Here is a 13,092-nt window from a genome sequence, read left to right on the forward strand (position 1 = left end):
TGAAGTTCGGTGTTTGCCAGTGCCTGGCGTACGACACTCTTGATCAAAGAAATCATGGCACGAGAGTCGTCGGGGGCCTGGACTTGGTCAGACAGGGGAGACGCTGCCTCGATTTCGTGGCGAACGATGCGCACGATATTGTCGGAAGCAGCAGGGGCTGGTGGAAAACGAGCGTCCTCGCAGGTAGATGTTGCAGCCGTGTTGGGAAGACGCGAAAAGTGTGGAGTGATACGGCGACTTTTCGCGTCTTCGTAGCGTCGACATTCATTGATAACCTCGTCTACGGTCCATGAGTTTCGAAATACGAGGAGATTGAAGGCGTCATCGGCGATTCCTTTGAGGTTGTGTACGACCTTTTCAGATTCCGGCATCTTGTCATCAACCTTCCGGCAGAAGGCGAGCACATGTTGTATAAACGTAACGTACGACTCGGTACAGGACTGGATTTGGCACGCTAGTTCTTTCTGCGCAGTACGACGACGCCCGATGGGCTTGCCGAAGAGATCAATGAGTTTCTGCTTACAGGTGTCCCAACTCGTGATATCTTCCTCGTGGTTGGAAAACCACACTTTAGCTGTACAATCAAGGTAGAAAATAATATTGGCCAACATGAGCGTCGGATCCCAGTTGTAAAGAGTGCTCACTGTTTCGTACAACTGAAGCCATTCTTCCACGTCAGTACTGTCACTGCCCGAAAAGGTGCCTGGGTCACGCGGTTGAGTCAGGACGACGGTGCGGTTGGTAGCAGCTGGATGCGGTGCTGTTGGTTGCTGCGTAGTTGGACGAAGCATGGTTGGGGTAGTCTCCGAAGAATCCTCGTGCTCGTCTTGATCAGGCATCGCACAGGCAGCCAAGGAACGTCCACTGCGTAGAATCGTCGTGGTGTTGACTGTTGGAAGACCCACACTCTCCACCGAAATGTTACGGGGAGAAGTCGTCTGAAAAATACCTTTACTTTTGGTAAACAGGCAGGCATACAATATGGAGCCCAGTCAGCACAAACTCGCCCTAAACACCGTTCTCTTTTTTACAATGTTCGTTTGTGGCGTCCCGTAGCATTATCTTTTAAATATTGTTTTAACGACAAAGCGCGCCATTATCGTCATTAGGTTTAGGGAAGAGTTCGCAATAAAGAATAGGTGAACGGGTGGGCTTTGGCATGGGCACGGCGGCTTTTCTTTTCTCAACATTTTGTTACCCTGAAATTCGGGAAGAAGGGCATTTGGAGGTGAGTAGGAGTGGCCTTCACAACTTTCGATTGCAGTCGCAGCCTCGAGGACATTTGTGAAACCGCCATTTGTTGAAGCTGATGTGCGAAGCCAAGCTGTTCCAGAAAACCAGATCAAGAAGCATGACACCTCGACTTTGCTTGAGACTTCGGGCTGCGAAGCCTTTGTGACGGACACCACGTTGACTGCGACTTCACCTAATGACGTGACCGGTCATTGATCTCTCACGCTTCCGACACTGGACTGGAATGTGGAAGCCCTGTTCGCAAGGCGGAACGAAGTGCGCAAGGTCGCCACAGAAGCCATTGCCAACATTGAACGTCTAATACACGTAGAGCGTCCGTCAGTAAGTGAGTTACAATATATTCATCGAATTTTGATTGAGCATTACAAGTGTTTTAAAAAAATTGACAAGAAAATAGAAGAGGCAGTTCATATTGATCACTTGGAAACTGAGACGGGTGAAGCAGAGCGTCATGAACACTAGATCATTCTAGCCAAGGTCAGAGTGCAGTATAAGATCGCTGACGTATTAAATGCTCGGCAAGCTCACTTGGAAGCCAGGGGGCAAATAATTTGTACAGATGTACAAGCTGACGTGCGCTCTTCGTCTGTGGCGCCACCATCTTGCCTCTGCTTCTTCAGCAGCAATCTTTTTCTACGGAAGCTAGAAGACTCAAACTTACAACGAATCGCTGAACGCGCTGGAAGCTGAAAAGTCACCAATTCCACCACTGTAACAAGAATTCAAACACGCACAAAACCGCTATTTTCAAATAACTGGCTCACGCTGTTACAACTGCCGTCAGCGTACACTATGAATGAAGCAAAGGGCACGACAGTTACAACAACTCAAGTGCTTATGGTGGAGGCACAAAGTTCTACTAATGAAAAGCGGGAAGCCATTGAAGTTCTAAATGGGCATTCAAGGGATATCAAGAATGGGTTCAGGCCAAGGCCAGCAGATTCACTTGTTGAACAGTCCTCGCAGCCACGCGCAAAAATGTCTGACAGAAGCGAATCAAGATGCAATCAAGCAAAAAGAAGTAAAAGAAAAAGTTCGAGGGCAGTGGAGCCTGCTGCCTGTATTAGTCTTACGAGTAAGCTACAATCATCAAGGGGTAGAAGAATGCAAACCCTACAAGCTACCTCACTACCTAATATTTATATTAGGATAGGGCCAAACCAGTGAATGAAGCCATCAAGTCCGGGATGGAAGAAGGATGATGCTTCTAAGGTGAACACAGCCAAGGCAAGGAATTCAAGCTAAGTCCTGCGGAACAGCTACCCCAAAAACTTGCAGAAGAGTCTGCATAATGGACCTTCCTGCCCAAGCTAACCGATCATAGAAAGCAGTTTACCAAAAGTGACGCGTCCACTGGCAAGAGCGTGTTACGAGCGCCGTAAACATCGCTGCAAGATCAAGCGCAGAAGATTCAGATGACACTCTACTAAAACTGCCGTGGAACTCTTATCATCACTGATGAACAATTTGTACTCTGACCTCATGTGAGCGTTGAGTTTTCTTTGTCATCAGGCGCCATTGTGGGGGCGCGGAGGATCAAAATGTTGAGGAAAGGGCGAGCCGCTGTGCCCGTGGCGAAGCCCACCCGTTGACCTTTTCTTTATAGCGGATGCACTGCTCTCATCCCCGATGATGATAATATCGCTCCTCGTCCTCTACACAATTGGCAATAATATTATTTACTCCGCTTGTGTTAGGACTAGGGCAACCTCTATGGCAATGTTTACATAAAGGATGGTCTAATATTAAACAAGGTCACTTTTTTCGGAACACGGAGGGTGCGTCTTGTTACTGCGGCCCTTGGGCTTCGGCCTGCGCCCCTGGAAGCCTCCGCTCGAATGCGTCCACTACATGGCGAGAGAAGTAGAATCTCTGGTTCCTGCCTTTTGTCAATGGGTAACAACCATGCCCCCATTCCCATTGGTACGGTAACCACTCTTCCTGGTATAACCCCCACTGTCACCAGTCTCTCTGTTCCTGCCTTCACTTCAGCCAGTTTCGTCATTGGTGCAAATTACATGTCTCTAGATACAGAAAAAGTGGCCACCATTCAGCGTATGCAAGCCCCTGAGGACATGAATGGCGTGCAGTGGTTCTTGGGTGCTCAACCAGGTGGGTCGCTTCCTTTCAAGTCTCTCTCAGGCAATCCAACTATGCCAATTTGAAGTGTCCCGAACAAGACTGCTACCTGGACGTGGGGACCAGTGCAAGCCTCAGCTTGTGAGAAGCTCAAGTCCACGGTGTCCACAGACATCTGCCTCACGAAGTACAACCCTGCACTCCTGACAACGGTCTCCACAGAAGCCAGTTCTTCGGTCTGGGTGCAGTGCTTATTCGAGACCAGAGTTCAAACGATTTCCGACCAAATGCTTACGCCTATCGCGCTCTGAATTTGAGTGAACTAAGGTGAAGCCAGAGTGAAGAAAAGTCACAGGCTCCTACATGGGCCATTAACAGATTCGACGAGTTTCCTCTGGGTCTTCGTTTCACCCTCGAAGCCGACCACGAGCCTTAGGTCAAGCTCCTTGACAACGCAGACTTCGACCTTATGTAACTCAGGATGCAGCGTTTTCGTATTCGCCTCCTCAGTTACCAGCTCTACGTGAAGTACGTGCTTGGGAAACAGTTGGCTGCAGTGAATTCACTTTCGCAAGACCCGCTTCCCAATTCCAGTAGACTGCGGTCAAGGACAAGGTCAATCTGTATGTCCAAGAAGCGCTCTACGCTATCTTTTTCACGTTTGTGGTCGTACTCAGCAACTTCCAAACTCATCAGGCTGCAGGATGCGACTGCGCTAGGCTTATGATTTACAGCGAGCAAAAATGGCTTTGGAAGTAGACTCTGCCTATAAACTGTAGTATCGTGCGGCGGACACGCTGCATGGAGAACACAGAGCACGACGCGGAAGCACCGGCTAACCAGAAGTATGGCGCAGCCGGTAGCCAAGCAGGAACTTTTTATTATGTACAATGCCGCGCATATATACACAACGTTGCGCACCCTGAGGGTGAAAACACTTAACGTAAAACTGATTCTCACAACCATGAAAACTAAATGGAAACACCACATCACTCCCCCCCCCCCTAGAAAGAATAGGACATGTGGCTCCTAAATACTTATACACTGGATAATGAAACCTGAGTAACTTTTCTAACCTTACACAATTTTAGAAGAATCTAATGACACATAGAACTTTTGTATTTAAAACCTTAACATCTCCCTTCCTTTTGTCGTAAAATAATCAACTGAAGAACAAGGAAGCGGCATGAGAAGGAGAAAAAAACATGACTAAGTACGCAGCACTTATACAGACATCTATACAGACATGAACAACACTCACCGCATAACAGCAAAATACCTATACAGACATCAACAACACTCACCGCATGACAGTGTATTCCTCACACCTTTATACAATGAATAAATGCACAGCATACAAACAAAAATGCACACGTATAGTACAGGTATAGTACAGGACACAAAGTCCTTCAACCTGGGTGGTTTCTTACGCGAACGCTTAGAACGCCGAAGCTCACTGCACTCTGAAGTGCTTGCTTGCGGAGAAGCAAGTTCGGTATGTGAGGTTCAGCCTACGGGCTCGCTTGCGTGCTGCTCAGGCACAGCTGAGAGCATTGAGGAGTCCGACGACTTACTTAAGCGTCCCTCAGCTGTAGCTGGGGATGAAGAACCCTGACGCGAAACAACGGAATATAAATGTTCGGAAGCATGTCTATTAGTGTTGAGACAGATACTGGAATGAAGACTGGGCTAGTCAGGCAAGTATTTATACGGAGCCTGAAAAGAGCGTGCTCGGTGTACGGCAAAACTTCATGGTGGCTGGGCACCACAGCCGGATATGAAACTGGTGCCTGAATACCATTTCCTCTAGGGAAAGATTGTGATGCTGTAGGAATAAGGATAAATACCAACCATGGAATTAAGGCAGAGTACTGCGACTGGTTCTGCAAAGGTATTCAAGAGTGCAAGCGTGAAAGTGGTTCCCGTTCGGAATGCACGATTACAAGTTCAGAAGCATTCCAAACCGATCTATCACTGAGCCTAGATGCCTGGGATACCACTGCAAACATACAGTAAACAGACTTCTATACTTCTGTTTTTTTCCTGGAACACCTACTTTAACTCTTTGGCCAACCTGAATGAGTGGAGGTTTGGCTCCTCGCTTCTGATCCACATAATTCTTCATGTACTCCTGGCTATTAAAAACTCGCGTCCTTATAGCGTTGTCCGAAAATGACGGCAAAGTAGAAGGCAAATGCCGATCAGTTGTGTCAACCGCTGTGCGAGGCTGACGCTTGTGAAGCAACATAGAGGGAGACAATCCCGTAGTTTCCTGAGCATAAAATAGTAAGTACCGGAGTATTCCGTAAATGCCTTCTTTAGAGCACGTTCCTCTAGTTGGGCTAGCTGAATGTACTCTTTGAGGACCCTGTTGAACTGCTCAATCTGCCCATTGGCTTGAGGATAGTAGGTGGAAGATCGGAGGTGTTGCATATCTCGTTCGGAAAGAAAAGTTTCAAACTGACGAAGCTTGAACTGGAGACCATTGTCTGTTAGTAAGCATGCTGGAAACCCTTCACGGCAAAAGACTGAAGCCAATAAGGTGATGACTGCATCAGACGTAACGTCTCAGCCGATACCAACCTGAGGCTAGTTGGAAAATAGTAAATCAAAGTGACTGCATAGCGACAATATGAGAGAACATTTGAAAGAGGACCAATAATGTCCTCCCCAAACTCCTCCCATGATTTCACAGGGAAAGGAACTGGTTGTAGGGGTGCAAAGACGTGTTTTGCCGAATAGACGGCCGCCTGACAAATGCAACAGTTCCAAACTGCACTTTCAACTTGTTTGTCAAGGCGCGACCACCAATACCTGTCACAAAGCAGCTGGTTTGTACAAATTATTCCTGGATGATTCTGATGGGCTAACTGAATCTATTGCCCCCTGCAAGTTTCTTGGACTGTAACACGTTCCCCGGAAAAATGAGCTCATCGACATAAGACAGTTCGTCTTTCACTACAAAGTATGGTGCAAGTACTGATGTGAAATGCTTCGTCGGAGGTCAACCCTGCTGCAACGCACTGAATAAGCTGCATAAAGGTACCATGATTAGCAGCGGCTGCCTGTAACTCGAGTTTGTTAAGCATGCAGCAACTAAAGAAATTAACTCTTCTTCTGGCGTCGTGCTGGCGGAAGCTGAGCTGGCAGCCGAGGTAGTGCGTCCGCTACGACTTTGTCGACACCTTTTCAATATTGTACAGAAAAGTTATAACAGCTGGGTGCACCATCGAGAAATTCGCAAGGGGCATCGCCCCACCACGCCAGCTGACGGGAAAGTAGTTAAAGCCTAGTGGTCAGTCCGTAATGTAAAATTGCGACACCAAAGATACACACGTCATTTTGCGACCACAAACTAGCAAGAGCTCCGCGCTCCTCTCCTGAATACAGACGTTCTGCAGGGGACAAGGTTCTAGATGAAAAAGCAACAGTTGGCAGCTGATCTCTCTATTTTCAAAGCACTGCTCCGATGCCGACATTAGACGAATCGGTCGTAACCACCACCGAAAGATTGTTATTAACAAATAGTTCTTTACCTGGTTGAAACTGGCAATGACCTCAGCCGACCAGTTAAAACTCTGATCTTGCCAGAGCATGCGGCGCAGAGGCTCAACAACATCAGCCTAATGCGATATAAACTTTTCATAATATCTAGGTAACCCCAAGAAGGGTTAGAGTGCTTCATCATCAGTAAGAACAGGGGCATCAAGAATGGCAGTGACTTTAGCCTCAACTGGTGATAACCCGCGAGCACTAAAGTTATGGCCTAAGAATGCAATTTCATAGAAGCAAATACACACTTGTCATTAAGCTTCATGCCACAGGATTTTATTTCAGACAGGACACCATTCAAGTGCACATCGTGCTCTTCTTGATTACGCCTCAAAAGAAAAATGTCGTCTAAGTAACGGACAACACTTGAGCACCCCTTCAGTATATCACCCATCAATTTTCGGAAAATACCTCGTGCAGATGCCAGCCCGAAGCACATCCTGCAAAATCTATGCAGCCCTTGATGCGGTACAAAAGTAGTAAAGCCACGGCTCTCCTTTGCTAACTCAATTCGGAGGTATGCGGATGCAAGATCAAGTTAAGGTAAAAACTTTAGCACATGTTAACTGTTGTAATTGTGCCTCGATGTGAGGTTAGGGGAACCCGTCCACCACAACGGCCTTGTTCCGCTCACGGAGATTGACGCAGAGTCAGATGGAATAGTTCTTCTTGCAGATGACGACCAAAGGAGACCTCCACTCCGAAGCATCCACCCTCTCGATGATGCCAGTCGACAGTAGTCGTTCCAGCTCGTCGGCAACTTGTTGCCTGAGCAAGAAAAGAAGACCACGCAGTCTGGCCGCCACTGGCGGCACACCACGTCGAGGCGCGACATGGTGAACGTAATTCTCGATGGCGCCTCTGTCCGACAAAAACAGGTGGCGATACTTCGGTGCCACATTCGTCAGAATGGCCAACGAGTCGACGGGAGAAGAAGTGAGTGTCTCACCTGTTATGATTATATTCAGATCTCGGATGGCATCTAATTCCAGGAGTGAGGTGCCTTTGTCTGTGACATAAAAGGGAATCGTGGCGCAGTTACCGTCGTACAAGACTGTTGCCTTGAAATAGCCATGATAATTTATGGCTTGCTCTGCGTAATTTCGAAGAACGAGGTGCGAAGGTAGCCACTTGATATGCGAAAAGTTCCTTTTATAATCTTCGATGTTCAGTAATGACACAGCTGCCCCAGTGTCGAAGAGCATGTTAAAGGTGAATCCATTGATCCATGCGGGAAGATGAAGTTCAAGAGTGGTGAGCGTTTCGTCCACTTGCAGGACAGTAACTGTATTGGTCACCGTCAATGTGCCTTGATAACTGGTCGACTCCGTAGTAGTGTGGCGGACCCGCGCGAAGTTTCCACTACGTCTGCACCACAAGCACGTCCGGCTCCTGGCAGGGCAAGCGGCGGAGTTGGTCCGATGCCGCGTCGAGCCACAGTGGTAGCAGGCACCCCCGCGAGCTAGCGACGATGCTGCAGAGGAGATGCCCTCAGCAGCAGAGGGTGAGTAGGTGCACGAAGACGAAATCCCGCCGACGCCATCTTGCAAGGAAGCTTGAGAAGAACGGCCACCCTTTGGCCTACCATCTTGAACAGCTCAGTGTGCTGAGCCAGCATCTTGAATCAGACGCCACGACACTGCGCCGACTTGTGGTCCCGACAACTGTGGCAACGCCGGTCGACGCGCTCCTCCTCTCTCACTAGATCGAGCGCCTTTTTTAGGATGAAGTCACTGAGAGATCCACCGACCTTCCACGGATCATCATGTGAAAAAGCGGAGACTTGGCTGTAGACATATGACCAAGGGGTCGCCTTAAACCAGCGAGACAGAGAAGAAAAGCTGCGCTGCATCTATGTGTACCGGGAAGACACAGAGAGGACCTGGTTCGAGAACCACGAGTCGTCGCTTCAAACCTGGGACATGTTCCACAGCGCATTCCTGTAAACGTTCTTGAGTTCCACCCGAAAAGAAAGAGCCGCCGCTCTGCTGAACAGACGGGCGCAGATTCCGAACGAAAGCATCACAAATTTCGCAGCAGAGATTATTCATCTGTTCCGACTCACCGACCCTGACATGACCGAGTATAGGTTCATTTGCTCATGCGAGGGGTACAGCAAGGCCTCTTCGCTGGGCTGGTGCTGAACCCAACCAAATCAGTTCAAGAGCTTGTTTTGAAGGCGACGACAATCGAGACGACACTGGAAATGCGTAACCGGCAAAACAATCGCCGACTGGTGCAAGACAGCACAGCTGTTAACGCACTATGCTCCCACTAGGTACGTGAAACAATTCGACAGACCGCGCGGGAGGAGCTACGGAAGCTGCTGCCTTCATTGGATCCCCAAGTGGACTTTATTGCCGACATAGTCTATGAAGAAATTCAGCAATCGCTTGCAGTTCCCGACGAACTGCAGCCTCAGCCACAAGCAACAAGCTACGCCTCTACAGCCCGACGCTGCGTCCCCCCTCCACGCCGACACCAAGACGTCACTCCGCCAAACTTCCGGCGCCAGACGGCGCCGTCGCCACAACCAGCGACGCTCTACTGTTGTTCTACCGGTAGGTGTGGTAGAGCTCTACCGTTTCTCTACCACAACTACCGACGCTCGACTGTTGCGCACACACCAAGAAAAACGAACCTTAGGCGTGCACCCGACAACCGCTCGCTGCGTTAACACTACAGGGAGGCCGGCCACACCTACCACACCTGCAAGTACCGACATATTGGGCTCCGAGAATTTGTCAACAACGCGCCGCGTCAGCAACTGAGTGAAAGACCTCGTGACATCACCGATTACATCACCAGAACATGGTAGAAAGAACGATGACCATACCGTTTCCCGTCGCCTGGCCGCACCGCCGCTATAACATGCTGCACCACTGGCCGTACACCGGCCTAATTCGTGGCTGGTCACCTAGACCACATCCTTCGGAAAACTAAGAGCAGCCAGTGGAGGGGTAGTTTCTGTACGACGACCTGACATTGGACATTGGAACCTGACATTGGAACCTCACCTGCCGAAGACGGCCTAGTGACGCAACACCGAAGCATCGGAACAAGCAGACGTAGTCCAGAATCGAAGCCACGGCCTAACCACAATGCGTGACGACCAACTAGCGACCTCGACGTTCTTATTGACGATCACAATGAGACAGCTCTCGTCGACACTGCAGCCGACTATTTCGTCATCAGCGGAGCGTTCGCCATGAAGTTGAAGAAAGTGAAGACCGGATCAAAAGGCCCTCAGATCCGGAAAGCTAGATGTCCCCTAGTAATGCCGGCAGTAATCTTCGCAGCGAGAGTCTTCACTAACAACCGTATTTCACTAACAACCGTATCCATTCACGTAATGTAATACCAAGTATGGTATATGTGAAGCTAGCGAAACGGCCGTGAGCCCATCATGAGTGTGGCATGTAGTCATGCTGTTACACATGTCATTATTTCAAAGTTAGGGTCTGGTGCCTGTGTTCGCCGTGCGATCATGCCATACCATACCAGTTTTGCAAAATGTCATGTAAACAAAACCACCGCAAGAGCTGCAGGACCATGAAATGTAAATCAAGCAAGCAAGTATGATATACAAGTCAAGATTTTCATGTTATGACTAGTCAAATATGTTTTTCATACAGTCTTGGTATACAATACCAAGTTTGGTATCAATAGCACTATCGAAACGGCCAGGAGAGCTAAAAGTCGCGAGTGGCTAGATAGATATATAGACAGATAGATAGATAGATAGATAGATAGATAGATAGGTAGATAGATAAATAGATAGATAGAAAAATAGATAGATAGATAGATAGATAGATAGATAGAAAAATAGATAGATAGATAGATAGATAGATAGATGGATAGATAGATAGATAGATAGATAGATAGATAGATAGATTAGTAGAAGAAACATCGGTCAGTCCGTCCATTCGTTCGTGCTTCCATCCGTCCATGCGTCAGTCTGTGCTTCCGTCTGTCCGTTCGTGCGTCCGGCCATCCATGCGTTCGTCTATCCGTGCATCCATCCCTGCATCCGTTCGTCCGACCGTCCGTCTGACTATCCATCCGTCCGAGGGTCCATCCGCCTGTGCGGCCTTCCGTGCGTCTATTTGTGCGTCCGCCCCAGTGTTTGTCCGTGCGTCCATCCAAGCGCGCGTATAATTTTGCGCGGCCTTCCGTCCGTGCGTGAGACAGACAGACAGACGACAGATGCACGCGGCCAGAGAATGATTCATGGTTTGCCGATAGAACCCTCCGAAGCTTTGCCCTACTCATCATCATTCACTCCATGGACATGCTTTGAGGTGGTTACTACATACACATATATATACAGGTGACGACCAACCCCTCACCTTAAGGAGCTTCACCCATTAAAATGTCATTGTTTCAGCAATAATTGAGCCCTCAAATTCAGCGTGACACTGAAGTATTTCACCATAGAGCCACAACAGGTCTCGGAACTAGCTTTCTTGTAGACACCAATGCTTGTGGTACGCCAACTGTGCTTGCAGTGCTGGCTTCCCATTTTTATAAACATTACATATGTACTCCTACGACAAAGCCGTCCCGTCAGATTAACATTAGTTGTGGTGAGGTGTCATCCGCTTAAGTTCATTTATGTAGCAGTGTCTAGGGCTGTGATAACAGCTTAATGTTTTTTATGTAGCAGGGTCCACCGCCTAATATCAGTTTACCGCTTCTGGTGTTGCAAATATCTATGTTGATTTATTCATTGTTACTTATTTCAAAAGAACTGGTAATTTCAAGCGTATGCACCCTTTTAACGCATGTTTATTTGTACATATCTTTTGTGCAACTTCATAAGTTTCAATCAATAAAAAATTACAACATACCTTGCATGGAAGTGCTTCACATACCATTCACTCGCAATGACTAAGGGTATGCTAAATTTTTTCTTAAGCTATTTTCTTGCGGCTACTCAGTGTGCGAAATGTTAAGGCGCAATGTAAGGTGAACAAAACAAGAGGAGACAAAAAAATCTTCCTTGAGACTGCCTTTATTTCCCGAAGGGCTTTTCTTTATACATCGTACCTAGTGTCCACTCCTACCTTACAGAAAAATGCACCCTGTCTTTTTTCCGACAGAAAATTGTAAGCTGCAAGGATGAATGCAAAGGTCGGGACCATAAAATAAAAATAAGCCGCCTTGGAAGGCAGTGTCTTGTGAGTATTAAACACTATATATATTTATATATATATATATATATATATATATATATATATATATATATATATATATATATATTCAACCTATTTGCCACTAGTCCGGTTAGTTACGGAGGCGATCGTCCTACCGAACTCGAACTGCACCACAAAAGCGCACACACTTTAGAGGTGGTTCATTTAGCACGCCAGCGAACGCCAGCTGTGGTTCGAAAAACGAGTCAGAGCCGAGAGTTTATTACAAACAAAAATATATTCTCAATTACAGCAGAAAGAACAATGCACAAGTATGCAAACTAGGCAATGGTTCAATATAGGTCCCCAAACAGGATATACTCAAATCAATGGGCAACACAACGCAATGGGATAACTCAAAACAACGGACACAAAGAACAACCGCTACAATGCAATCTTATGCACTAAAGCAACCAAGACACTTAAGACTAAACAGTCCGCCAAGTATATTCAGTAGAAAGTTCATGAAATAAAGCTTGAATGATTTCCTTCCAGGAATCCCTCGCTCAAAGTCCAGCGGTATTGTCGTTCCGCTGCCCCCGAAGTTTCCCGTCCAGAAAACCTCACGTCGTCAAGTGCCCGTACTCCAACAAACAAACTTCGTTGCCGGTATCACGTCGGCTTCTCAAGCGCTGTGACAGCAGGAAAACGTCTTCGTCTACTGGCTGTAATCACACACCTTTTTCCTCCTTGTAGCACAAGCCTTCGCCAGATGGCGGAAAAACTCTTATCTCTGGCCCTTTGCACGCTGGTGGAAAACTTCCTTCACCTTCTGATAATCACCATCCGCTCCTCACTTACATACGTTCACCCTGAGTTCGAGAAACTTGTCGGCGCGCTGCACAGCCAAAGCTGAGGAAAGGGGAAGAGGCGAGATGGTTCTAGTGTTTTCATCGGCGCGCCACACCGTCAAAGGTGTGAAAAGGGTGGGGCATGTCACATAAGGTGACGCGAATCTGCATCACCACGCCCCTTTCCTTCAAAATTTTAACGTCTTGTCATTTGAGAGCTT

At 47.7% G+C, this 13,092-nt stretch overlaps 1 protein-coding gene across 8 annotated transcripts in view; it reads left to right on the top strand.

The window, feature by feature from the left end:
• The window catches only part of LOC142767047 (uncharacterized), a 195,675-nt gene that overhangs the window by 132,243 nt on the left and 50,340 nt on the right, over positions 1-13,092 (top strand). For all 8 annotated transcript variants that reach the window (XM_075868267.1, XM_075868262.1, XM_075868270.1 and 5 more), the window contains one exon: positions 11,988-12,065. In XM_075868267.1, the coding sequence (XP_075724382.1) occupies positions 11,988-12,065 (78 nt within the window). The remainder of the gene's footprint in view (positions 1-11,987; positions 12,066-13,092) is intronic.

The sequence above is a fragment of the Rhipicephalus microplus genome, chromosome 7 (assembly GCF_043290135.1).
Source record: "Rhipicephalus microplus isolate Deutch F79 chromosome 7, USDA_Rmic, whole genome shotgun sequence".
Lineage (NCBI taxonomy): Eukaryota > Metazoa > Arthropoda > Arachnida > Ixodida > Ixodidae > Rhipicephalus > Rhipicephalus microplus.